At 47.3% G+C, this 27,479-nt stretch overlaps 1 protein-coding gene across 2 annotated transcripts; it reads right to left on the bottom strand.

Annotated features, from left to right (window-relative positions):
- Positions 1-3,481: 3,481 nt before the first annotated feature.
- LOC147081525 (MAGUK p55 subfamily member 4-like) lies at positions 3,482-27,479 on the bottom strand. Of its 2 annotated transcripts, XM_085980785.1 has the most exons (5): positions 27,164-27,479; positions 11,166-11,274; positions 5,272-5,406; positions 4,770-4,850; positions 3,482-4,028 (listed from the first exon to the last, which is right to left on the bottom strand). In XM_085980785.1, the coding sequence occupies exons 1-5, from the start codon at positions 27,394-27,396 to the stop codon at positions 3,837-3,839; spliced, it is 750 nt and encodes a 249-aa protein (XP_085836911.1). In that variant the 5' UTR covers positions 27,397-27,479; the 3' UTR covers positions 3,482-3,836. The 2 variants fall into 2 exon arrangements, with proteins under 2 accessions (XP_085836911.1, XP_085836912.1); XM_085980786.1 differs by lacking the exon at positions 4,770-4,850 and having other exon boundaries at positions 27,164-27,477.

Consider the following 27,479-nt stretch of genomic DNA (forward strand, 5'->3'; position numbering starts at 1 on the left):
GCATTAACGTACCATAATCATTTGGGGATTAACATGATTGGGTAATTAATGTACTGTAATCATTGGGGGATGAATGTATTACGTAGGATATACGGCACAGAAACAGGCCATTCGGCCCAACCAGTCCATGTAATCATTGGGGGGGTGAATATTGTAATCATTGGGGGATTAACCTATTATAATCATTGGGAGATTAATGTATTGTAATCATTGGGGGATTCATGTATGGTAATCATTGGGGAATTAACGTATTGTAATCATTGGGGAATTAACATATTGTAATCATTAAGGGATTAATGTTTGTAATCATTGGGGAATTAACATATTGTAATCATTGGGGGATTAACATATTGTAATTGGGGGATTAACGTATTGTAATCATTGGGGGATTAACATATTGTAATCATTAAGGGATTAATGTTTGTAATCATTGGGGAATTAACATATTGTAATCATTGGGGGATTAACATATTGTAATTGGGGGATTAACGTATTGTAATCATTGGGGGATTAACGTACTGTAATCATTGGGGGATAATGCACTGTATCAATTGGGCGAAAATGTAATGTAATAATTGAGAAATAATGCACTCGAACAATTGGGAATTAACATACTATAATATTTAGGGGATTAATATACAGTAATAACTGGGGAGAATATATTGTAATAATTCATGGATTAATACTAATTAGTGGATTAACATACTGTAATAGAGGATTAACATACTGTAATTGGGTGATAAGGTACTGTAATAATTGGGGGCTATGTAATCATTGGGGCATTAATGTAATTGGGGGGAAATATCCTGTAACAATTGGGGGATAAAGTACTGTAATAAATGGGGCCATAATGTGCTGTAATAATTAGGGATTAGCACTTTAAAAATTAAAGATAATGTACTGTAATTGGGGATTGACATACTATAATTGGGGGAATAATGTACTGTAATCATTGGGGATTATGTGCAGTAAAAATTGGGTGTTAATATACTGTAACATGGGTTAATGTACTGTAATTATTATGGGAATAATGTATTGTACTGATTGGGGGAGTAGCACACTAATTAATAATTGGGGAATAATGTACTGTAATGACTGGGGGGCAATGTACCGTAATCTCTGGGGTTAATGTACTGTAATCTCTGGTGTTAATGTACTGAAATCTCTGGGGTTAATGCACTGTAAACACTGGGGTTAATGTACTGTAATCTCTGGGGTTAATGCACTGTAATCTCTGGGGTTAATGCACTGTAATCTCTGGGGTTAATGCACTGTAATCTCTGGGGTTAATGCACTGTAAACGCTGGGGTTAATGTACTGTAATCTCTGGGGTTAATGCACTGTAATCTCTGGGGTTAATGCACTGTAATCTGTGGGGTTAATGCACTGTAAACTCTGGGGTTAATGTACCGTAATCTCTGGGGTTAATGCACTGTAATCTCTGGGGTTAATGTACTGTAATCTCTGGGGTTAATGCACTGTAAACTCTGGGGTTAATGTACCGTAATCTCTGGGGTTAATGCACTGTAAACGCTGGGGTTAATGTACTGTAATCTCTGGGGTTAATGCACTGTAAACTCTGGGGTTAATGTACCGTAATCTCTGGGGTTAATGCACTGTAATCTCTGGGGTTAATGCACTGTAATCTCTGGGGTTAATGCACTGTAATCTCTGGGGTTAATGCACTGTAAACTCTAGGGTTAATGTACTGTAATCTCTGGGGTTAATGCACTGTAATCTCTGGGGTTAATGCACTGTAATCTCTGGGGTTAATGCACTGTAAACTCTGGGGTTAATGTACCGTAATCTCTGGGGTTAATGCACTGTAATCTCTGGGGTTAATGCACTGTAATCTCTGGGGTTAATGCACTGTAATCTCTGGGGTTAATGCACTGTAAACTCTAGGGTTAATGTACTGTAATCTCTGGGGTTAATGCACTGTAATCTCTGGGGTTAATGCACTGTAATCTCTGGGGTTAATGCACTGTAATCTCTAGGGTTAATGCACTGTAATCTCTGGGGTTAATGCACTGTAATCTCTGGGGTTAATGCACTGTAAACTCTGGGGTTAATGTAATGTAATCTCTGGGGTTAATGTACTGTAATCTCTGGGGTTAATGCACTGTAAACTCTGGGGTTAATGTACTGTAATCTCGGGTTAATGCACTGTAATCTCTGGGGTTAATGCACTGTAATCTCTGGGGTTAATGCACTAAACTCTGGGGTTAATGTACTGTAAACTCTGGGGTTAATGTACTGTAATCTCTGGGGTTAATGTACTGTAATCTCTGGGGTTAATGCACTGTAATCTCTGGGGTTAATGTACTGTAATCTCTGGGGTTAATGCACTGTAATCTCTGGGGTTAATGTACTGTAATCTCGGGTTAATGCACTGTAATCTCTGGGGTTAATGTACTGTAATCTCTGGGGTTAATGCACTGTAAACTCTGGGGTTAATGCACTGTAATGAATGGGAGATAATGCACACTCTGGAACTGGGGAAACATCAAGCTGTCTCGGAATCTGGCTGATGTCTCACTCAGTGCAAATGCGCCCCCCACCCCCCTCACTTGAGAGTCGATCCATCACAGGATGAAGGAACAAACCCACACACTTATTCTCCATGGTCTTTGTGGCTGCATCAATCATAGTGAAACACAACATCGTGTCAGTATTGCTCAACTCTATGTGCCTGGAAGTATATATCTGGCTGGTGCGTGAATACTGGTGTGTTGCGGTGGTTTAACTGTGATTTACCCCTGGTGTACGTATGAGGGTTGAAGGCAACTTAGCCCTGGTATCAGTACTGAGAATGGGTTGTACTTACCCACCATCCCAGGCAATGTGGTATTCATTTAGACTTATTCTTGGGATGTGGGCAGTGCTGGCAAGGCCTCATTTATTGCCCATCCTCAGTTTCCCTGAGAAGGGGGTGATGGGCCCTCTCCTTGTAGTGATAGTGCTCCCCTGATGGTGTTGGGTAAGGAATTCCAGGATATTGACCCAGCGACGGTGAAGGAACGGTGATACATGTCCAAGTCAGGATGGTGTATGATTTAGAGGAAAACGTAGAGGTGATGGTGTTCCCATGATATTGCTGCTATTGTCCTTCTAGGTGGTAGAGGTCACAGGGGAGGGAGGTGCTGCTGAAGTAACCTTAGCGAGTTGCTGCAGTGCATCCTGTAGATAATACACACTGCCGCCATGGTGCACCGGTGATGGAGGGTGTGGATATTGAGTCCAGTGGCAGGGCACTGATGAAGTGAACTGCTCTGTCCTGAGAGTTGTTGCAGCTGTAATCTCTCAATCTTTCCTGTTGTCAGCCCAGGCAAGAGCCAGTGACTTCAGGAGAGGAAAGGAGGAAACTGGGAAAAGGATTCAAAAGTGAAACAGGAAAGGTTATAGGAAGTGAAGAAAAGGAGGGAAGAACGATGAACGTAGTCTCACAGCTCATCACAAGTAAAACAGACAACCAACAGAGTGAAACCAACAATTGTGACTTTATTATTTACTATGCAATATTTATACAGTATCTTTAACACACCCATAGGATATTTCTCACTATAATACATGGCTCCCTACGTAACTGCACCTAGGTTTTTTAAATTACTTTTTTGGTGTGAATTCTGCAGTCATCAGGGCAAAGTCAGTCAGCTCTGAAAAATTTCCATTTCAGCCAACTAGTGTCAGCATCAATAACTCCCAGGACAGATACACGGAGTAAAGTTCTACACTGACCCATCAAATACTCCCAGGGCAGGTACAGCACAGGTTAGAAACCAAGTCCATTTCCCACCAAACGACTCACCCACCGCCGACACCCCATGGAGAAGGAATTAAGCACCCGTGTCTGAATCGAGCCAAGCTGCTGGCACCCAATGCGGCTCAGCCTGAGCTCCCCTTACAGCACAGAGTAGTTGCAGGCAGGTGTCCGAGAGCTCATCGTTCACAATCACATAGTCAAACAGGTGTCCAAAGTAGTCCAGCATCGTCTCAGATACATCCTCCATCTCCTGTAAATCTTCCTCCTGTTAACACAAAATAGGACAGTGATACAGAGAGAGAGAGAGAGAGAGAAAGTGATAGAGAGAGAGAGACAGTGATAGAGAGAGGGAGACAGTGATACTGGGAGAAAGGGAGAGTGATACAGGGAGTGAGAGAGAGCGAGAGAGAGCACGAGGGACTCTTATACAGGTAGAGAGCGAGGGACTGGTACAGGGAGCGAGAGTGGCCCCGGTATTTACGGAGTGGGGGTGCTGTATTACGTTCAGGTCCTGACAAATTTAAAGGCAGGACCAGATTAACATTTTTTGTCTCTGTTTCTCGGCCGCAGCCAGCCAGATTGAGAGGCTGCCTGGCTGTCGGTCATGTAGACATGCGGCACCGGGCCGCAGCCGGGGAGCGGAGAGGAGAGAGAGAGGGATAGGAAAGGCCGGAGAGATCAGAGGCTGGAGGGGGGTGGTGGAGATCGGAAAGGCCAGGGGGGTGGTGGAGATCGGAAAGGCCAGGGGGGTGGTGGAGTTCGGAAAGACCGGGGTGGGGAGGGAAAATCGGAAGGGTCGGGTGGACATTGTGGTTTGGCGGGCCAATCGCGTGGTTTGTGGAGGGTGGGGGAAGGTGGGGTGGCCTGATTGTGGGGGTACGATCGTGTGGATGGAGGAGGGTCTGATCGTGGGACGGGTCAGCTGAACACATGAGTGGTTTACAGGTTTGCCCGGGGGGGGGGGGGAGCAGTCCTGGCCCACAAGTAGTGCTGGAAAGACACTTACCTGCTGGATCCAGCAGTCCTCGCCTCCCTTCAGCTGCTGGGTTTCCTGAGGCCTGGGAAACCCGGCCAGCCAGGAATAAACCTGAAATGGAGGTAAAATGTGAGGCACACAGCCTCATTAAAATATTTAAATGTACAACCCCCCCGTCCCGCCGCCATTAAAACCGGAAGTGGGTGGGTTCGAGATGGGTCGGGACGGGGGTTTGTTTAATGGGTTTGTAACTGTAGGGAGAAGATTGCTGAAGTACCCCAGTTTAATGGGGACTGTAACTACAGGTTTCTGAGGTACCAGAGTTTAATGGTACCTGTAATTAATGTGAGAAGATCGCCGAGGTACCTTTGTTCAATGTGCTTGCAACTACAGCGAGAAGCCCAGAAACCCCTTTCATCCCGGAGAGTTGATTTCAAAATCCCTCCTAATGGTGAAGTGCCAACAAATTGGGATTGTAACATGGAAAGGTTATTTAAATCCTGCTGTAGTTCCACTGCCACGGAGAACCCACCTTGAAGGACCTGTTTACATAATATTCGGTGATGATACGGCTGTGCACTCGTGTCAGCTGCAGACGACTGATGCTTGGAGGTTTGATAAATATGATGAAGGGCTTTAGCTCCTTTGTTCGTGCCTCTGGAATTCTCTGTGTGAACAAAGATGTACTAAAGTGAAGTGAAAGTGAATCTATCCTGTACCAGTAAACCTAACCTGTACTGGTGATTCTCCACTCCCACTCGCCCGGCCCGACACTCCACTCACCCAGCCCGACATTCCAGTCATGTGAGGTCTGACCTGTGCACTGTAAAGCCCCACCATAACCTCTGTAGATTTATACGGCACTTATTTGGCTAATATAGAATCATACAGCACAGAATGAGGCCATTCAGCCTACCATGCCTGTGCTGGCTTTTTGAAAGAGCTATCTGTAAAACTGACTGTAAAAGCTTTTATAGATATGTGAAGAGAAAAAGATTGGTGAAGTCAAGCGTAGGTCCCTTGCAGTCAGAATCAGGGGAATTTATAATGGGGAACAAAGAAATGGCTGACCAATTAAATACATACTTTGGTTCTGTCTTCACAAAGAAGGACACAAATAACCTGCCAAAGATGTCGGGGAACATAGGGTCTAATGACAGGGAGGAACTGATAGAAATTAGTATTTGTAGGGAAACGGTGTTAGGGAAATTGATGGGATTGAGGGCCAATAAATCCCCAGGGCCTGATAATCTACATCCTAGGGTACTTAAGGAAGTGGCCCTAGAAATAGTAGATGCATTGCGGGTCATCTTCCAGAATTCGATAGACTCTGGAACAGTACCCATGGATTGGCGGGTAGCTAATGTTACCCCACTGTTCAAAAAGGGTGGTAGAGAGAAAATGGGGAATTACAGACCGGTAAGCCTGACATCGGTAGTGGGGAAAATGCTAGAGTCCATTATGAAGGATGTAATAGCAGAGCACTTGGAAAAAAGTGACCGGATCGGACAAAGTCAACATGGATTTACAAAAGGTAAATCGTGCTTGACTAATCCACTGGAATTTTTTGAGGATGTAACTGGTAAAATAGATAAGGGAGAACCAGTGGATGTGGTGTATTTGTATTTTTAAAAGGCTTTCGATAAGGTCCCGCATAAGAGATTAGCGTGTAAAATTAAGGCACATGGGATTGGGGGCAAGGTATTGACTTGGATAGAGAACTGGTTGGCAGACAGAAAGCAAAGAGTTAGAATAAACGGCTCTCCGAGTGGCAGGCAGTGACTAGTGGGGTACCGCAGGGATCGGTCCTTGGACTCCAGCTATTCACAATATATATTAATGATCTGGATGAGGGAGCTAGATGTAATATCTCCAAGTTTGCAGACGACACAAAGCTGGGTGGGCGTGTGTGCTGTGAGGAGGATACCGAGAAACTCCAGGATGATTTGGACAGGTTGGGTGATTGGGCAGAAGCATGGCAGATGCAATATAACGTGGATAAATGCGAGGTTATCCACTTTGGTGTCAAAAACAGGAAGGCATTTGACAAGGTGCCACACAAAAGATTATTGCTTAAGATAAAAAATCACAGGATTGGGGGTAATATTCTGGCATGGATAGAGGATTGGCTATCTAACAGAAGGCAGAGAGTTGGGATAAATGGTTCATTCTCAGACTGGCAATCAGTAACTAGTGGTGTACCGCAGGGGTCAGTACTGGGTCCCCAACTCTTTACAATCTATATTAACAATTTGGAGGAGGGGACCAAGTGTAACATATCAAAGTTTGCAGATGATACTAAGATGGGAGGGAAAGTAGTGAGTGAGGAGGACATAAAAAACCTGCAAGGGGACATAGACAGGCTAAGTAAGTGGGCAGAGATTTGGCAGATGGAATACAATACTGGAAAGTGTGAGGTTATGCACTTTGGCAGGAAAAATCGTAGAGCAAGTTATTATCTTAATGGCAAGAAACTGGAAAGTACTGAAGTACAAAGGAATCTGGGGGTCCTGGTGCACGAAACTCAAAAGGTTAGTATGCAGGTGCAGCAAGTGATTAAGAAGGCCAATGGAATGTTGGCTTTCATTGCTAGGGGGATAGAATATAAAAATAGGGAGGTATTGCTTCAGTTGTACAAGGTATTGGTGAGACCGCACCTGGAATACTGCGTACAGTTTTGGTGTCCATACTTAAGAAAGGACATACTTGCTCTCGAGTCAGTACAAAGAAGGTTCACTCGGTTAATCCCGGGGATGAGGGGATGGACATATGAGGAGAGGTTGAGTAGATTGGGACTCTACTCATTGGAGTTCAGAAGAATGAGAGGCGATCTTATTGAAACATATAAGATTGTGAAGGGGTTGGATCGGGTGGATGCGGGGAGGATGTTCCCGATGATGGGTGAAACTAGAACTAGGGGGCATAGTCTTAGAATAAGGGGCTGCTCTTTCAAAACTGAGATGAGGAGGAACTACTTCACTCAGAGGGTGGTAGGTCCATGGAATATGCTGCCCCAAAAGCTGTAGAAGCTACATCATTACATAAATTTAAAACAGAAATAGACAGTTTCCTAGATGTAAAGGGAATTAAGGGTTACGGGGAGCGGGCATGAATTTGGACATGAGTCGAGGTTCGGATCGGTCATGGCCCTGTGGGTAGCGGAGCGGGCCCAGGGGCCGTGTAGTCTGATCCTGCTCCTATTTCGTGTGTCTAATTCTGTTAGATTCAGGAGATGGTTCTGTGATAGTGGATTGGCAGTTAGGATCAGATCAGCCATGATCTTATTGAATGGCAGAGCAGGCTCGAGGGGCCGATTGGCCTACTCCTGCTCCTATTTCTTATGTTCTTATAAGTAGTTCATAGCCTATCTAATAGAGGGAAGTGCTGATTGGTGGGTAGCTGTTGAGTGTTTCTTGTTAAGTTTTAAGTTTATTTCTGCTAAATTACCTCCATAGTCTGGTAAATAGAGGCATGGCAGGGCAGCTCAGTCCAGTGATTTGCACATCCTGTGCCAAGTGGGATATCCTGGACGCTTTTTGCGGTCTGGACGACCACGTGTGCAGGAAGTGTCGCCAACTGCAGCAACTTGAGCGACATCTGGAGTCACTACAGTGCATCCGCGAGGCTGTGAAATACTTGGAAAGCACGTTTCTAGAAGTGGTCACCTCGCAGCCTCAGAATGTGCAGGCAGAGAGGGAATGGGTGACCGCCAGACAGAGAAGGAGGACCAGGCAGGTAGGGCAGGAATCCCCGGAGTGCATCTCGCTGACTAACCAGTTCACAGTTCTGGAAACTTGTGGGGGTGATGGCTCCTCTGGGGAGAGCAGCCAAGGGCACGGCACCATGGGAGGCTCAGCTGCACGGGGGGGAGGAAGAAGAGTGGAAGAGCAATAGTGGTAGGGGATTCATTGGTTTGGGGAACAGATAGGCGTTTCTGTGGATGCAGACGTGACTCCAGGATGGTATATTGCCTCCCTGGTTCCAGGGTCAAGGATATCACTGAGCGGCTGCAGGACACTCTAAGGGGGGAGGGGGAGTAGCCAGAGGTCATTGTCCATATCGATACCAACGACATAGGCAGAAAGAGGGATGAGGTCCTGCAGGCAGAGTTTAGGGAGCTAGGAGAGAGATTAAAAAGCAGGACCTCAAAGGTAGTAATCTCCGGATTACTCCCGGTGCCACGTGCTAGTGAGTACAGGAATAGGAGGATAGAACAGATGAATGCGTGGCTGGAGAGATGGTGCAGGAGGGAGGGCTTTATATTCCTGAGGCATTGGAACCATTTCTGGGGAAGGTGGGACCTGTACAAGCCGGATGGGTTACACCTCAACAGAGCCGGGACCAATATTCTCACAGGTAGGTTTGCTAGTGCTGTTGGGTGGGTTTAAACTAGCTTGGCAGGGAGATGGGCACCATATAGGAGTAGCAAAGAGGAATAAGGTGCATAAAAAAGTGAGTGTGTTGGATAGTACTAGAGAAGGAAGTAGTACTAGAGGCGGAAGTAGTATCATATTAGATAGGAGCAGACTAAGAAAGACTACGAAAAATTCAAAATGGGTTTAGAATGCATGTACGTAAACGCACAAAGTGTGGTGAATAAGGTTGGTGAGCTACAAGCACAATTAGCCATGTGGCAATAATGGAAACGTGGCTTAAAAACGGTGAGGACTGGGCACTTAACACTCAAGGATACAAGGTGTTCAGAAAAGGTAGGGAAGGAAAAAAGGGAGGTGGGGTGGCAGTGCTGATTAAGGAAGACATTGTAGTGTTGGAAAGGGAGGATGTTCTTGAGGGGACAAGGACAGAATCCATTTGGTTAGAGTTGAGGAGCAAAAAGGGTATGATCACACTATTGGGGTATTCTACAGGCCTCCAAATAGTGAGAGGAAGGTAGAGGAGCAAATCTGCAGGGAAATCGCAGAGATATGCAAGAGCTATAGAGTGGTGATATTGTGGGACTTTAATTACCCAAATATCGATTGGGATAATGCTAGGGTAAAGGGAAAGGAGGGGGAGGAATTTCTGAAATGTGTTCAGGAGAATATCCTTGACCAGTATGTTCTTGGCCCAACTAGGAAGGAGGCATTGCTGGATCTGGTGCTGGAGAATGAGGTGGGCCAGGTCGACCAAGTGTCTGTGGGAGAACACTTGGGTACGAGTGATCATCGTATCATAAGATTTAGATTAGCAATGGAGAGGAGCAAGGAACAATCTAGAGTGGAACTTCTAAACTGGAATAGGGCTAATTTCAATGGGATGCGAAAGGATCTAGCCAGAGTAAAATGGAACCAAAGACTGACAGGAAAAACTGTAACGGAACAATGGGTGATCTTTAAGGAGGAGATGTTCCAAGTACAGGCTAGGTAAATTCCAACAAGAGGGAAGGGTAAGGGAACCAAAGCAAGGGCTCCTTGGATGATGAGGGAGATAGAAGATGTTGAAACAAAAAAAGAGGGTGTATGATGAATGTCAGGTGAATTCTTCAAGGGAGAACCAGACCAAATACAATAAGTTGAGAGGGGAAGTGAAGATGAAAATAAGATTGGCAAAGAGAGAATATGAGAGTAGAATGGCGGTTAACATAAAAGTGAACCCAAAAATCTTCTACCGGCATGTAAACAGTAAGCGGGTAGTAAGAGGCGGAGTGGGGCCTATTAGAGACAAAGAAGGTGATATATGCTTAGAGGCGCAGGGCAAGGCTAGCATACTCAATGAGTACTTTGTATTGATGTTTACAAAAAACAGCCGTTCTGACTCCAGACCCACACCAATGTGGTTGACTCTTACCTGCCCTCTGAAAAGGCCTAGTAAGCCACTCAATTGTATCAAAAACCACTACAAAAAGCTATAATCCACACAGTCTGCAGCGGTACAAGCAGGCGGCTCACCACCACCTTCTCAAGGGCAATAAATGCCAGCGATGCCCACATCCCGTGAATGAATTTTAAAAAAGCTTCCACCACCTTTTCAAGTAGAGCGTTCCAGATCCCAGCAACTCTTTGAGTGATGTTGATGGGGTTAGATGAAGAGGGGTGGGAGAAGGCTCATGTGGAGCATAAACACCAGCATGGACCTGTTGGGCCGAATGGCCTGTTTCTGTACAGTAACCTCTATGTAAAGGTAAAGTTTCTAATATAGATGGCAACAGAAGAGTAAGGGGATAGGTTGAAGTGGGACCTGGTGATAAAAATAAAGCCACCCATCATAACAGTTAAGGTTGGGTGTTGTGGAATGTGTATTTGGCTGCTATCACATATTTCAAAGTATTTACAATTAATCTGTGTTATTAAATACTAATGAGCTGCAACAAAGTGGGCTGTGGGCTTTTATGTCAAGGTTTGACCAGAACAGGGCCAGTTGACCAAGTTGACCATTGCAGAATAGTCCAGCAATTCTCCACCCTTCCGTTGGTACCTGAACACTTACTCGTGGTTCCAGGTCAATCACGCAAATTAACCCTGAATCCAGAATCAAGCGCACAGCCTCCCTGCTGGTGCCGTACAGATGGCCTTTGTACTCCCCGTACTCCAGGAACCTGTGGTGAGAAGGAGACCCTTCACAAACAGAACGATATCGGTTTCAGCTTTCATCAATCTTTCATAATCAATGTTTGCCTGTCAGAATGAAGGAGACCAGAGACTCTTTTTCATATGAGGTCTTGGGTACACAGCACAGTGCTCCTTTAACCAGCTCCCGTGTTCACCCTTTAGTACCCTAAATCTCCCATCGAAGCTCATTCCTCTAGTACATTAACTCTCCCATCGAAGCCCCTTCCTCTGGTACATTAACTCTCCCATTGAAGCCCCTCCCTCTGGTACATTAACACTGTTTTATTTGATAAGTGGAGCTCTTGACCGTTAGGGGTATATACTGGTCCTGTATTAAGCTAAATACTTCTTTGAACACCTCCCAGTGTTCATCTGTAGTTTTACCCGATAACAGTTTTGACCAGTTTGCTGTCGTCAGTCTCTGTCTCATCCCGTTAAAGTTAGCCTTACCAAAATCTAGAATCTTAGTAACTGTGCTAAGTTTCTTCTTTTCAAATCTAACATTGAATTCAATCATATTAAGATCACTGTTAGATAAATGTTCCCTTACTGTTAGATTATTAACTAAGTCTGGCTGATTACTCATTAATAAATCTAATATGGCCTGCCCTCTTGTTGGCTCTCGAACATATTGCTCCAGTAAACTATCTTGAATGCATGCAAGAAATTCACCACCTTTCTGACTTGAGCTACTCTGCTCTTCCTAATCTATATAAAAATTAAAATGTGTCCCATTTAAACAACTCTGATTTTGCTGCAAGCCTCTCCAATCTCTGAATTAATACATTTTGACATTTCATTGCTGCTATCAGGTGCCTGTAGACAACTAACATTACAGTTAAGTCCTCTCTTATTCCTCAAGTCGAACCATAGAGACGCCACTGATTGCTTTCTCTTTAATCAATAAGGCTACCCCTCCTCCTTTTCCAGTTTCCCTATCCTTTCTAAAGACTTTATAACCTAGAATATTTAACTCACAATTATGACCAGCTTGCAACCATGTCTCAGTAATGGCCACCATGTCATAACCTCTAAGCTGTATTTGAGCCTCTAATTCACTCAATTAACTTCTTATACTCCGTGCGTTGATGTATAAAACTCTTATTTGGGCAAGAGAGCCTAACCTGTCCTTTTACCTTGATTATGTCATTCTCACACCATTTAACACAATATGTTTCTTATTTGTCACTCCTGATGTAACTACTTTAGTTATTTTAGTATTCCCTTCACCTGGAGTATCTTTATCATTGTTTGTGACCTGAACTTTGCTCTTATTCTTTTTTTAATCTTTGAACTATCATTTTTACTATTGTTTCTGACTGAGCCCTCCCCTATTTATTAGTTTAAAGTGTTTTTTACCACCCAATTTATCCTTTCCACTAGGACCTTGGTCCCAGCCCGGTTCAGGTGCAGCCCGTCTCAATGGTACAGCTTCCTCCTAGAATCATAGAATGATTACAGCACAGAAGGAGGCCATTTGGCCCGTCGAGCCCGTGCCGGCTCTCTGCAAGAGCATTTCAGCTAATCCCACTCCCCCGCTCCTTCCCCATAGCCTTGCAAATTTTTTTCCTGCAGGTACTTATCCAATTCCCTTTTGAAAGCCACGATTAAGTCTGCCTCCACCACCCTTTCAGGCACTACATTCCAGATCCTAGTCACTCGCTGCGTTAAAAAGTTTTTTCTTACGTCGCCTTTGGTTCTTTTGCCAATCACCTTAAACCTGTCCTCTGGTTCTCAACCCTTCCGCCAATGGGAACAGTTTCTCTCTATCTACTCTGTCTAGACCCATCATGATTTTGAACACCTCTATCAAATCTCCTCTCAACCTTCTCTGCTCTAAGCAGAACAACCCCAGCTTCTCTAGTCTATCTACGTAACTGAAGTCCGTCATCCCTGGAACCATTCTCGTAAATCTTTTCTGCACTCTCTAAGGCCTTCACATCTTTCCTAAAGTGCAGCACCCAGAATTGGACACAATACTCCAGTTGAGGCTGCACCAGTGTTTTATAAAGGTTCATCATAACTTCCTTGTTTTTCTACTCTATGGGCAGGATTTTCATTGGGCCGTGGAGGTGGGTTAAAATCCCGAAATCAGGGGGCACGAACCCATCCTGCCTCCATGCCAGTTTCAAAGGAGGCGGGTACCCAACCCGCACTGCGACCCGCCTCCCCGAGGTGGGAAGGGGATTAGTGCCAATTAACTGCCTGTTAACAGGTAGTTAACAGGCAGTTTTTAGCCTAATCCCTATTTTCATTCTTGAAGTGTGGGATTCCCGACGGCTCCAAACCACGCCAAGTTAGCGAGGCGGGCCGTTGGGCTGAGGGGCTTGGAGGGGTCGAGATGTCCGGTGTTCAGGTGTGTGATGGGTGCATGAGTGCAGAGGTAAGTGTGTTTGGTGTGTTTAAAGTGTTTAAAAAAGTTTTACTTAACTTTACAGCCTTCCTTCAGGTCTCGGGAGTCCCTCATCTCACCGGCATAGAAAGCAGAATGGCCGCGATCTGTCAAAAATTGCAGCATTCAGCTTTCTGTTCCAGAGATCTCTAAATCATCCTGATGTGGCGGAACCACCAGAGGATTACGGACAATTGTATGTAATTCCTTTTACAGCAATGTAGTACAGCTGGGAGCTGCACCTTTAATGTATCTGTTAACTGTACTAGGGCTTCTTTCCTGTACTCCGCGTGATGACGTCATACCGTCCGTCACGTGATCTCTCAATGGCGGGAAGAACGTGATGACATCATGATGTCAGAGCTCGGAACCTTCTAGCAGCAGAGCTCGGAACCTGCTAGCAGTTGAGCTCGGAACCTTCTAGCAGTTTCCAGAGAGGCTTTCAAGCAGACCAGACCTATTTGCATTATATCCTACAGTTTCCTGTACAGCTTCGTTTGTTCATTCAATTTTATTGTTTTTGATTTTCTGAGTCGATCTCAATTCTTCGGCTAGGAACCCCAGTTCCTACATTGGTGACCCCGATTTCTTCGAACAATTTTCATTGAAGTTACATCATGGACACGAACGCCGTCGCCCTCAAACTGCCACAATTTTGGGAGCAACAACCGGCCACGTGGTTTTTCCAGGCGGAAGCCCAATTTGCAATCCGGGGAGTAGCAGCGGATTCGACCCATTATTATTACGTGGTCTCCACCCTTGACAGCGCCACGGCCTCGCGGGTCGTCAGCCTCCTCGAGAGTCCACCGAATGATGGCAAGTACGAAGCTTTAAAAGCACGTTTACTGCAGATTTTCGGTCTGTCCAAGTCGGAGCGCGCTCGCAGACTTATCTCCATGCCCGGTTTCGGGGACTCAAAACCCTCGGAGCTCATGAGCCAAATGCTCACGCTTTTGGGCTCGGAATCGCAATGTTTTCTGTTCCGCGAGCTGTTTCTCTGTCAACTACCAGAGCCAGTACAGACGGCCTTGGCCAATTCCACGATCACGGATTGTGCTGAACTCGCCGCGGAAGCGGATAAAATATTCACCGTCTCTCAACAATCTTGTGCAGCCACGAGGCGCCCATCCCCCACAAGAGTGAATCCGACTCCTCCTCCTGCAGGCTGGTGTGCATACCACGCTCGTTTCGGCGCGAAGGCCAGAAATTGCTGTCCGCCCTGCAGTTTCTCACCAAAAAAAAAACCTACCTCAAACCAGCGGTTTCTGAGAAGATCAATAAGGCCTAAGGGACGCGCAGGAGTTGCGATGGCCGTTGGGTCCACAGGGAAACTCCTATACATTACAGACTCCCTGTCAGGGCGACGTTTTCTCTTGTGATACTGGCTCCCAGTGCAGTATCCTACCAGCGTCGAAGCTAGATCTTCAATCCGGCGGTCAAGGTCCCCCCCTCGAGGCAGCCAATGGTGCGGCCATTCGTACGTTCAGAAAGCGTAGGGTCCAGTTGAGTTTTGGCGGCCAACGTTTTGTTTGGGAGTTCGTCACGGCGAAAGTCTCACAGGCCATCCTGGGGGCAGATTTCTTCTGCGCAAACAGGTTTCTCATCGACGTCCGACACTGCCGGCTAATCAGTGCCTCCACTTTTCACTCGGTCCCCTGCCACCGAAGCACTGCGATGTCTTGGTCACTTGCCTGTGCAGTCCCATCTCCAAATGAGTTCTCTCGTCTTCTCAGTGAGTTCCCTGAGCTCACCAGGCCCACATTTTCTTCTTCAGTCGCGAGGCACGGTGTGGCGCAGCACATTACCACGACAGGATCCCCCGTTTATGCGAGAGCTCGAAGGCTGGAACCCGGTAAACTCGCGGCCACCAAGGCGGAGTTCCATACAATGCAACGCCTGGGTATTATTCGATGTTCGAATAGTCCTTGGTCCTCGCCATTACACATTGTTGCTAAGCCGGGCAGCGGATGGCGACCATGCGGCGACTACAGACACCTGAATGAGGCTACCACACCGGATCGGTACCCAATTCCTCACATTCAGGATTTTTCAGCCCATCTGGCAGGGAATTCCATCTTTTCCAAAGTAGACCTCGTCCGAGGCTATCATCAAGTGCCCGTGCATCCTCAGGACGTCCCCAAAACTGCCGTCATCACACCTTTCGGGCTTGTAATGAAATCTGTTTGTCTTGGTCCTGTATTCGTTTTGCACTCATGTATAGTACCCTCCCCCACTATGTATAGTTTCACTTCCTCTTTCCCGACTAACCTGGGAGGTTCCAGGTCATGGCTCTTGGCTCCGCCCCTGACTTCTCTTACATAAAGATCCCAGGATCTGTATGACTCATTCCTGTGAACCAGTCGGCGTGTTAAGATGTTAGCTCTGATCTTAGTGATTAAAAGCCAACTTGTTTAAGTCTATAACTTCTAGTTTTGTGGTTATTGAAGGCCCATCAATTTTAATCACTAAAGAATACTAGGATGGATCGACTCCTAAAACCAGAGCGTCTGGACTTGGATCCACATTCTGCTGAAGCATCAAATCAATTTGGACACTGGCTCAAATGCTTCGAACTCCTTGCGGGGGCCTCATCCGCTAGCGAGGTAGATAAACTGAGTCTACTGACTACTCGCGTAAGTCATCGGATTTATTCGTTCATCCGGGACGCCACCACTTACACGGAGGCCATCACTATCCTGAAGGCCCAATACCAGAGGCCGGTAAACGAAGTGTACGCCAGACATCTGCTGGCTACACGCAGGCAGCGACCAGAGGAATCAATGGACGATTTCTTACAGGGCCTAAAGGACCTGGTCCGGGACTGTAACTGCAAGGCCGTGACGGCCAACGCGTACTCTGACGAATTGGTCCGCGATTCCTTCATCACGGGCCTCAAATCGAATTATATCCGGCAGAGACTGCTGGAGAAGGAGGTCCTGGACTTAAAAAAGGCAGCGGCCACTGCGCGATCGCTGGACGTGGCCCAGAAAAACTCTGACTCTTATTCTTCCGGCCATGCGGCCCTCACCGCCTCGTGCGTGCCGAGGGGGCCGCCATCTTGGAATCAGCCATCTTCCCCATCCAGGTCTCAGACCAGCTCTACGCCGCCGGAGTCCCCACACAGAAGTTCACCCAGGAGTCCTACTACAGCGGCAATGTCTCGAGGCCCGAAATGCTACTTCTGCAGCCAGGCCAAGCACCCCAGACAACGATGCCCAGCGAAGGACGCTACATGCTTCAAATGTAAGAAAAAGGGGCATTTTAGCAAAGTCTGCAGGGGGAATCCGATTTCCAACTCCGTCACCGCCTCGTGCGTGCCGTGCGGGCCGCCATCTTGGGATCCGCCATCTTTTCCCGACTCAACGGCCGCCCAGGGCCCAACAGTGGCTTTGATCACGGTGGATCAATCCAGGCCACACCCGTTGACAAAATCCATGATGGACATACAGGTAAACGGGAATTTAACGAAATGTTTAATTGACTGTGGGAGTACCGAGAGTTTTATCCACCCTAGCCTGGTACGGCGGCACTCATTAACGGTAACCCCTACACGGAGCAGAATTGCTATGGCTACTAAGCCCCACACTTCGGACATTTTGGGCTACTGTGTGGTAACACTGACTGTAAAAGGCACGGACTACAAGGATTCTAAACTCCTCGTGATGCCAGAACTCTGTGTTAATGTAATCTTGGGCTTGGACTTCCAGTGCCACCACGAAAGTGTCACGCTAGCATATGGCGGGTCCCAGCCGCCACTCACAGTCTGTGGCCTATCAACCTTAAAAATCAGCCCGCCCTCTTTATTCGCTAATCTCGCTCCGAACTGTAGGCCCATAGCGACCAAAAGTAGACGGTACAGTCTGGAAGACAGACACTTTATCAAGGCGGAAGTGGACAGACTCCTGCGGGAAGGCATTATTGAATGCAGTACCAGCCCGTGGCGTGCCCAAGTAGTCATAGTTAAAAATAGCGAAAAGAAACGGATGGTAATTGACTACAGCCAGACTGTTAATATTTATACCCAGCTGGACGCCTACCCTTTACCCCGCATATCAGAAATGGTCAACCAGATTGCGCAATACCGAGTCTTCTCGACTATCGACCTCAAATCCGCGTATCACCAGCTCCCCATTAGAACGGAGGACCGCCCATACACCGCCTTCGAGGCGAACGGGCGCCTCTACCATTTTCTCAGAGTGTCCTTCAGGGTAACAAATGGGGTCTCGGTCTTCCAACGTGAGATGGACCGCATGGTTGACGAGAATAAACTACAAGCTACCTACCCCTATCTGGACAATGTCACTATTTGCGGGCACAACCAGCAAGACCACGATCTAAATCTTGCGAGATTTTTAAAAACTGCCCTAAAGCTGAATCTAACCTACAACGAAGACAAATGTGTCTTCAACACAACCCGTCTCTGTATCCTCGGCTGTGTGGTGGAAGATGGGGTAATTGGACCGGACCCTGACCGATTACGCCCCCTAAAGGAACTGCCCCTGCCACACAATCCCAAAGCTTTAAAAAGGTGCCTGGGATTTTTTTCGTATTATGCCCAATGGGTGCCCAATTACTCTGATAAGGCCCGACCCCTCATTAAATCGACGTCCTTCCCACTATCAGCTGAAGCTCGGGAGGCTTTCACCAGTATTAAACAGGACATTGAAAGGGCTGCAGTGTGTGCAGTGGACGAATGCATTCCCTTTCAAGTCGAAAGCGATGCGTCAGACTTTGCCTTAGCTGCGACCCTCAATCAGGCTGGGAGACCTGTGGCCTTCTTCTCCCGAACCCTTCAGGGACCTGAAATCAGGCACTCTTCTGTCGAGAAGGAGGCACAGGCTATAGTGGAGGCAGTGTGGCACTGGAGACACTACCTAGCTGGCAAACGTTTCACCCTGCTCACCGACCAGCGGTCGGTGGCTTTCATGTTTAATAACAAACAAAGGGGGAAAATCAAGAATGACAAAATACTCAGGTGGAGGATCGAACTATCCACGTTCGACTATGATATTATGTACAGGCCGGGAGCCCTTAATGAACCCCCAGACGCCCTATCGTGGGGAATGTGTGCCAGCATTCATACGGACAAATTACAGGGTCTCCACAACGACCGCTGTCATCCAGGGGTCACCCAACTATACCATTTTATAAAGTCCCGCAATCTGCCCCACTCCATCGAGGAGGTCAGGGCAATGACCAGAGCCTGCCGCATCTGTGCGGAATGCAAGCCTCGTTTCTACAGGCCTGACCGTGCACACCTTATCAAAGCCACACGGCCATTCGAGCGCCTAAGTCTGGACTTCAAGGGACCCCTTCCCTCTGCCGACCGTAACGTATACTTCCTCAATATCATTGATGAATATTCCCGCTTCCCCTTCGCCATTCCCTGCCCAGACATGACCAGTGCCACGGTCATCAAGTGTCTCTGTAATCTATTCTGCATGTTTGGCATGCCGAACTACATACACAGCGATAGGGGGACGTCATTCATGAGTGACGAGCTGCGCCAGTTCTTGCTCGCGAAGGGGATAGCCACTAGCAGAACCACTAGCTACAACCCCCGAGGTAATGGGCAAGTGGAAAGGGAGAATGCTACTGTTTGGAAGGCTGTAACATTAGCCTTAAAGTCAAAAGGCCTTCCGACCTCCCGCTGGCAGGAAGTCCTCCCAGACGTGCTCCACTCCATAAGGTCTCTGTTATGTACTGCCACTAACGCTACCCCTCACGAAAAGATGTTCGTTTTCCCCCGGAAATCCACCTCGGGCATATCTCTACCCGCGTGGCTGACGTCTCCGGGGACAGTACTATTGCGGAAGCACGTGAGAAGCCATAAAACGGACCCCCTTGTGGAAAAGGTACAGCTCCTCCATGCAAACCCTCAGTACGCCTATATCGAATACTCTGACGGGCGAGAGGACACTGTTTCCATAAAAGACCTCGCTCTCTCGGTGAGCGGAGAGAACGATGGAAGACTACCCGATGAAGACCTACACTACAAAGAGACAGGACGCCCAGAGGTATCAATACCCAACTTTAACCTGGAGGACACTGCAGATAACCTGGAAGACACTGCGGAGGCCCGGACAGCGGAGGGACCAGAATCCACTCCCCTAGAGGCACCCCAACCGGCTTTGCGCTGATCACTGAGAACTGCAAAACCTCCTGACAGACTCACTTTTACCAACTTTTAAGAAACATCACCCCGATGGACTAAATCTATAGAAGGGGTGAATGTAATGAAATCTATTTGTCTTGGTCCTGTATTCGTTTTGCACTCATGTATATTACCCTCCCCCACTGTGTATAGTTTCACTTCCTCTTTCCCGACTAACCTGGGAGGTTCCAGGTCTTGGCTCTTGGCTCCGCCCCGACTTCTCTTACATAAAGATCCCAGGATCTGTATGACTCATTCCTGTGAACCAGTCGGTGTGTTGAGATGTTAGCTCTGATCTTAGTGATTAAAAGCCAACTTCTTTAAGTCTATAACTTCTAGTTTTGTGGTTATTGAAGGCCCATCAGGGCTCTTTGAGTTCCTTCATATGCCGTTTGGGTTGAAGAATGCAGCACAAGCCTTCCAACGTCTCATGGATTCCGTGTTGCGCGATCTGCCATTCATCTTCGTCTACCTAGACGACATCCTTATTGCCAGTAACAGCACCAAAGAACACATTATGCACTTGCGTACCCTTTTTTCTCATCTCAGCCAACATGGCCTTATTATCAACCCGGCCAATGCCAGTTTGGGTTGCACAGCATTGATTTCCTGGGACACAGAATCACCTCAGAAGGCGCCGTCCTGCTGGCCACGAAGGTGGAAGCAGTCACCTCGTTCCCTCTTCCTCAGACCGTCAGGGCCCTCCAGGAATTTCTGGGAATGGTCAATTTTTATCATCGGTTCGTCCCCAAGGCGGCATTGTTGATGCAACCTTTGTACGAGACCCTCAGAGGTAAATCGGGCAAAGACCCGATTGATTGGACACCCTAGATGGACCAGGCTTTCCTCGACACTAAGAACGCTTTGGCTGCTGCGACCATGTTGGCACATCCCCTTCTGGGCGCAACCATTGCCCTTACCACTGACGCATCTGATTATGCCATTGGGGCAGTACAGGAGCAGTGGGTCGACGGCACATGGCAACCACTGGCTTTCTTCAGCCGCCAATTGCGGATGAACGAACGCAAGTATAGTACTTTTGATAGGGAGTTGTTGGCATTGTTTCTGGCCATCTGCCATTTTCGCTTCCTACTGGAAGGACGCCCATTCACGGCTTTTGTAGACCACAAGCCACTTACTTTTGCGATGGCCAAGACAGCAGAACCATGGTCGGCATGGCAACAACGTCATCTTACGTACATATCTGAATTTACAACCGACATACAACATGTCTTGGGCAAAGACAACCTGGTGGCGGATTGTCTCTCCAGTGCCCAGCTCGACGCAGTACACCTGGGAGTCGACTATGTTGGTTTGGCAAAAGAACAGAAGGCAGACCCTGAAGTGCAGGCATACCGGACCGCACCTTCCTGCTTACAAGTGGCTGATGTCAGTTTCCAGGCCGCAGGGACCACACTCCTGTGTGACATCTCGATGGGCGTCCCACGTCCAATCGTTCCAGTCGAATGGTGCAGGAGAATTTTCGACACTATCCACGGGTTGTCACACCCTGGCATGAGAGCGTCACAATGACTCATGGCAAAGAAATTCGTCTGGAAGGGCATGCATCTCGACGTCCGTGACTGGACCAATACCTGCGTGAGTTGCCAGAAGTCCAAGATACAACGCCATGTTAAGGCCCCAGTCGCCACTTTTCCGGTTCCGGAACATCGATTCGACCATGTGCACGTGGACCTGGTTGGTCCTCTCCCTTCCTCTCGCGGGTACACTCACCTCCTCACTGTGGTAGACCGCTCCACCAGGTGGCCAGAGGCAATTCCTTTGGTTGCCACCACAGCGGCAGACGTCTCCAGAGCCTTCATCTCGTCGTGGGTAGCTCGGTTCGGGGTACCGGCTGACCTCTCCTCTGACCGGGGGCCTCAATTTACCTCTGAGCTTTGGAACACCGTAGCTCAAGGTTTGGGCACCAAGCTTCATCGTACCACCGCCTACCATCCACAGGCGAACGGTCTGTGTGAAAGATTCCACAGGTCTCTTAAAGCCGCACTGCGTGCTAGTCTCCGTGGGCCTAGTTGGGTGGACAGGCTCCCTTGGGTGCTGCTGGGTCTTCGCACGGCGCCCAAGGACGACCTGCATTCTTCTTCAGCACAGCTGGTTTACGGCCAACCACTCAGAGTGCCTGGCAATTTTCTTCCTCCTCACACGGAACCCTGGTCCCCAGCTCAGCAGCTCGTCAGCCACCAGGAAGCGGCTAGGAATTTCATCCCAGTGCCTACGTCACATCATGACCTGTAGCACTCCCATGTCCCGGTGGATCTTAAGAGCGCAGAATACGTGTTCATTCAGCAGGATGCTCGCAAAAACCCACTCAAACCGCCTTACACAGGTCTGTTCCGCGTCATCTCGTCAGGTGACAAGTCCTTCACAGTCGATGTCGGCGGTAAGCCTGACCACATCTCCATCGACAGGTTGAAACCGGCGCATCTGGATCTGAGCGAACCAGTAGTCACCGCTCAGCCGCCTCGTCGTGGTCGTCCACCGTCGACTGCCGGTCCAGTACAGCCACAGTCATCCGCCGATTCGCCAGTGCCCGCCTCACCGGGTCGACCACAGCCGGCCTCCTCCTCTCCTCCACCTGCGGCGTCATCCCAACCACAGCCAATGGCCAGTTCATCTTCTAGCGCTCCGTTCCAGCTGCCAGGGTATCACAGTCGGTCGGACAGACTCGTCAGACCCCCTTCTCGCCTTACCTTCTCCGTTAAAAGCAATTCTGGGGCATGTGGCGGAACCACCAGAGGATTACGGACAATTGCATATAATTCCTTTTACAGCAATGTAGTACAGCTGGGGGCTGCACCTTTAATGTATCTGTTAACTGTACTAGGGCTTCTTTCCTGGACTCCACGAGATGACATCATGCCGTCCGTCACGTGATCTCTCCACGGCGGGAAGAACGTCATGACGTCAGAGCTCGGAACCTTCTAGCAGTAGAGCTCAGAACCTGCTAGCAGTTGAGCTCGGAACCTGCTAGCAGTTGAGCTCGGAACCTGCTAGCAGTTTCCAGAGAGGCTTTCAAGCAGACCAGACCTATTTGCATTGTATCCTACAGTTTCCTGTACAGCTTCGTTTGTTCATTAAATTTTATTGTTTTTGATTTTCTGAGTCGATCTCAATTCTTCAGCTAGGAACCCCAGTTCCTACACTGAGAGGAAGGAATTAACTTGGAGTACAGATTGTCAGTGTTTGACGGCTTCAAACAGCTGTGAAATGCTGATATTTCTTCTGTCAAAAGGTCTTGACAGATGAAATATCAATCTGTGATGTCACCTGTTGCCAGGTGGCCCTTAATTGGCCTGCTGAGCCCACTGGGTGGGCTCAACAAGGTCAATCAAGTCAAAATCGTGTGGGTTGGCTACAACTCGATGGAGGCGGGACTACAACCCCAAAAGTTTTAGTCCCGCCTCCTACCCGCCTCCTCAATGAAAATCCAGCCCTATATCTCTATTTATGAAGCCCAGGATCCCATATGCTTTTTTACCCGCTTTCTCAACCTGCCGTGCACATATACCCCCAGGTCTCTGTTCATGCACCCCCTTTAGAATTGTACCCTTTAGTTTATATTGCCTCTCCTCGTTCTTCCGACCAAAATGTATCACTTCGCACTTTTCTGCATTAAATTTCATCTGCCACGTGTCCGCCCATTTCACCAGCGTGTCTACGCCCTCTTGAGGTCTATCACTATCCTCCTCACTGTTCACTACACTTCCAAGTTCTGTGTCATCTGCAAATGTTGAAATTGTGCCCTGCACACCCAAGTCCAAGTCATTAATATATATCAAGAAAAGCAGTGGTCCTAGTACTGACCCCTAGGGAACACCACTGTGTACCTTCCTCCAGTCCAAAAAATAACAGTTCACCACTACTCTCTGTTTCACGTCACTTAGCCAATTTTGTATCCATGCTGCCAAGTCCCTTTTATTGCATGGGCTTCAACTTTGCTGGCAAACCTATTATGTGGCACTTTATCAAATGCCTTTTGGAAGTCCATGTACACCACGTCAACCGCATTGCCCTCATCAACCCTCTGTTACCTCATCAAAAAACTCGATCAAGTTAGTTAAACACAATTTGCCTTTAACAAATTCATGCTGGCTTTCCTTAATTAATCCACACTTGTCCAAGTGACTGTTAATTTTGTCCCTGATTATCGTTTCTAAAAGCTTCCCCACTACCAAGGCTAAACTGACTGGCCTGTAGTTGTTGGGTTTATCCTTACACCCTTTTTTGAACAAATGGTGTAACATTTGCAATTCTCCAGCCCTCTGGCACCACCCCTGTATCCAAGGAGGATTGGAAGATTATGGCCAGTACCCCTGCGATTTCCACCTTAACTTCCCTCAGCCTCCTAGGATGCATCCCATCCGGTCCTGGTGACTTATCTACTTTAAGTACAGCCAGCCTTTCTAGTACCTCCTCTTTATCAATTTTCATCCCATCCAGTATCTCTACTAACTCCTCTTTCACTATGACTTTGGCAGCATCTTCTTCCTTGGTGAAGACAGATGCAAAATACTCATTTAGTACCTCAGCCATGCCCTCTGCCTCCATGCGTAGGTCACCTTTTTGGTCCCTAATCAGCCCCACCCCTCCTCTTACTACCTGTTTACTATTTATATGCCTATAGAAGATTTTGAATTACCTTTTATGTTAGCTGCCAATCTATTCTCATACTCTCTCTTTGCCCCTCTTACTTTCTTTTTAACTTCCCCTCTGAACTTTCTATATTCAGTCTGATTCTCACTTGTATTCTCAACCTGACATCTGTCATACGCGCTCTTTTTCTGCTTCATCTTACTCTCAATCTCTTTCATCATCCAGGGAGCTCTGACTTTGGTTGCCCTACCTTTGCCCCTCGTGGGAATGTACTTTGACTGTACCCGAACCAGCTCCTCTTTAAAGGCAGCCCATTGTTCAATTACAGTTTTGCCTGCCAATCATTGATTCCAATTTACCCGGGCCAAATCCGTTCTCAACCCACTAAAATTGGCCTTCCTCCAATTAAGTATTTTTAATCTAGATTGAAACATAGAAAATAGGAGCAGGAGTAGGCCATTCGGTCCCTCGAGCCTGTTCCACCATTTAATGAGATCATGGCTGATCATCCAAATTCAGTACTCTGTCCCTGCTTTCTCCCCATATCCCTTGATCCCTTTAGCCTTAAGAAATATATCAAACTCCTTCTTGAATAGATTTAATGAATTGGCCTCAACTGCCTCATGTGCTAGAGAATTCCACAGGTTCACCACTCTCTGGCTGAAGAAATTCCTCCTCATCTCAGTCCTAAATGGCTTACCCCTTATCCTTAGACTGTGACCCCTGGTTCTGGACTCCCCCACCATCGGGAACATCCTTCCTGCATCTAGTCTGTCCAGTCCTGTTAGAATTTTATAAGTTTCAATGAGATCCCTGCTCATTCTTCTAAAATCTAGCGAATATAAGCCTAATCGACCCAATCTCTCCTCATACGTCATTCCTGCCATCCCAGGTATTAATCTGGTAAATCTTCGCTGCACTCTCTCCATGGCAAGAACATCCCTATCCCTATCCCTTTCCATAGCTAATCTAAACCTTGATACTATAATCACTGTTCCCTAAATGTTCCCCTACTGACACTTGCTCCACCTCATTCCCCAGAACCAGATCCAGCAATGCCTCCTTCCTCATTGGACCAGAAATGTACTGATCAAGAAAGTTCTCCTGAACACACTTCAGAAATTCTTCCCCCTCTCTGCCCTTTACACTATTACTATCCCAGTCTATATAAGGATAGTTGAAGTCCCCCATTATCACCACTCTTTAGTCCTAGTTCTATTGCCTGTGTCCCATGAAATGAAACCCCTCCTTCCCACACCACTCTTTTAGCCATCTTCCTCATTTGTTGTCCCTATGCCAATTAGCACATGGCTCAGGTAACAATCCTAGAGATTACCACCCTTGATATCCTGCTTTTTAATTTAGCTCGTAACTCCTGTTACTCTCTCAGCAGGACCTCCTGCCCACTCTTTCCTATGTTAACTGAAGGAAAGGGTTAACTTTGCCTATTTGGACATTACATTTGGACATTTAAAGTTTAAACTGCAAAGGCAGCAATGTGCAGGAACTTCGAGAAGCTTCGAACAGGCTTTTGGTTCTCTAAACAACTGACTTGAAAAAACAATTTTGAGACAGTGAGAAATCCTTCAGAAAGACAACTAAAATACAGGCTTTTGGTTCTCATGATTTTGAGTGGCTCAGCCAATTATCCATCATTAATGAACCCAGCTGAGTGGCCAAAATGGGACTTCTCTTGACTTTAATTCACTGACAGAAATCATATAAAAATGGGACATCGTGGCAGATTCTTTACTGCAGTCGGCAGAGCCTTAAGAAACTTTGCCAAGAGGAAGGACGTCCAGGAACAAAAAGAAACTTTAAGGGCTACAAGACAGCTGATCACTCTTCTGCTTTGATGCTGAGATCCTTGGTTTAAAATGTTGTTTGCAGTTATTGATTTGCTTGATGCTTGTGTAAACTGTTTTAAAGCTGTGTTCAATGTTTAAATCATTAAAGGTAACTTTGATTAATTAACATACAGAGTAGTGTGACTTTCTATGGCTGGCTACTGTCCAGGCCCATGAATCACTGGAACATCTGTATCCCTACACAACATGGACCACGATAACTGGATTTCATAGTCGCTGCCTCACTCTGTCACCGCTCCTTTTAAACTGTTACCCCTGGGGGTTTTGAAGCCCATCCCTCTGGTGCAATCTGCCGGCCAGCACAGTGTAGGAGTTGGCCCATTTCCCTCCCGCCCCGACCGGCAAGCTGTAGTTGGCCGCCTGTCTGCCAGCTACCAGCTTGTGTGGCGGACTTTATAGGAGGCCTGAAGTCGCATTTGGTTCGGGCCTCAGGTCGGCGCAAAGAGCGGCCACTCTGTCCACTTCACCTGCCCCCCACCCCATGTTTTGGTCACAAGTTGAATTCCTCCCCCACAGTTTCTTCTGCTCTATGCCTCACGTAAACACCCAGATGGCAGGACGAGCTGAGGCTCTCACCTGCCAGTGCTGCACTGTAGCCACTAGATGGCATGAGAGTACAGCCCTGGGTCATGTTCCTCTCCCTTGTCAAGGACCCATCCCCATGGACAGTCCAGAAAGAGAATTGTTTCCAGAAGCAGTATTATCACACTGTGTTAGAGATCTCATATCCCACTGGTACCTTGTTACCCAACAGGACTGCTGATGTTTTGTTTGAACAAGTATTGTATCTACTCCCCCACCCATCCTCCACTTTCGAGCCCAACCCAACTGCTGACGTGTCTCCCTACCTGTGACTCAGTGCCATGGCTTCAAACGTTTCCCTGGAAACAAAGTAATATTCCCGCCCATCTTCCTCATAGCTGATTGGTGGCCGGGTGGTATCTGCAAGGACAGAGAGAAGAGAGTTACCAGGCTGAACCAGGGCCTCCAGAGCAGGGTTCAAGTTATACACACTGAGCGTGGACTGGTAATCCAGTATCTGTCTGAGGATCATCACACACACTCTCCCCCAGACCCACATCCTCCGTCTCCTACTCTAACGCATTCTTTCCCTGGATCTGGAGTATTGTGTACAGTTTTGGTCTCCTTACCTAAGGAAGGATA

This window comes from Somniosus microcephalus, unplaced genomic scaffold (genome assembly GCF_052327205.1).
Source record: "Somniosus microcephalus isolate GS21.2 unplaced genomic scaffold, FLI_Smic_1.0 scaffold539, whole genome shotgun sequence".
In the NCBI taxonomy this organism is placed as follows: Eukaryota; Metazoa; Chordata; class Chondrichthyes; order Squaliformes; family Somniosidae; genus Somniosus; species Somniosus microcephalus.

What these genes read in the sequence shown, in the direction of transcription:
- LOC147081525 (XM_085980785.1), bottom strand. Translation starts at nt 27,396, where the DNA reads ATGTGGGTCTGGGGGAGAGTGTGTGTGATGATCCTCAGACAGATACTG. An exon ending in GCCATGGCACTGAGTCACAG is followed by an intron (nt 11,275 to 27,163) that starts GTAGGGAGACAC and finishes TTCTCACCACAG; the next exon opens with GTTCCTGGAGTACGGGGAGT. An exon ending in ATGTAAACAGGTCCTTCAAG is followed by an intron (nt 4,851 to 5,271) that starts GTGGGTTCTCCG and finishes CCTCCATTTCAG; the next exon opens with GTTTATTCCTGGCTGGCCGG.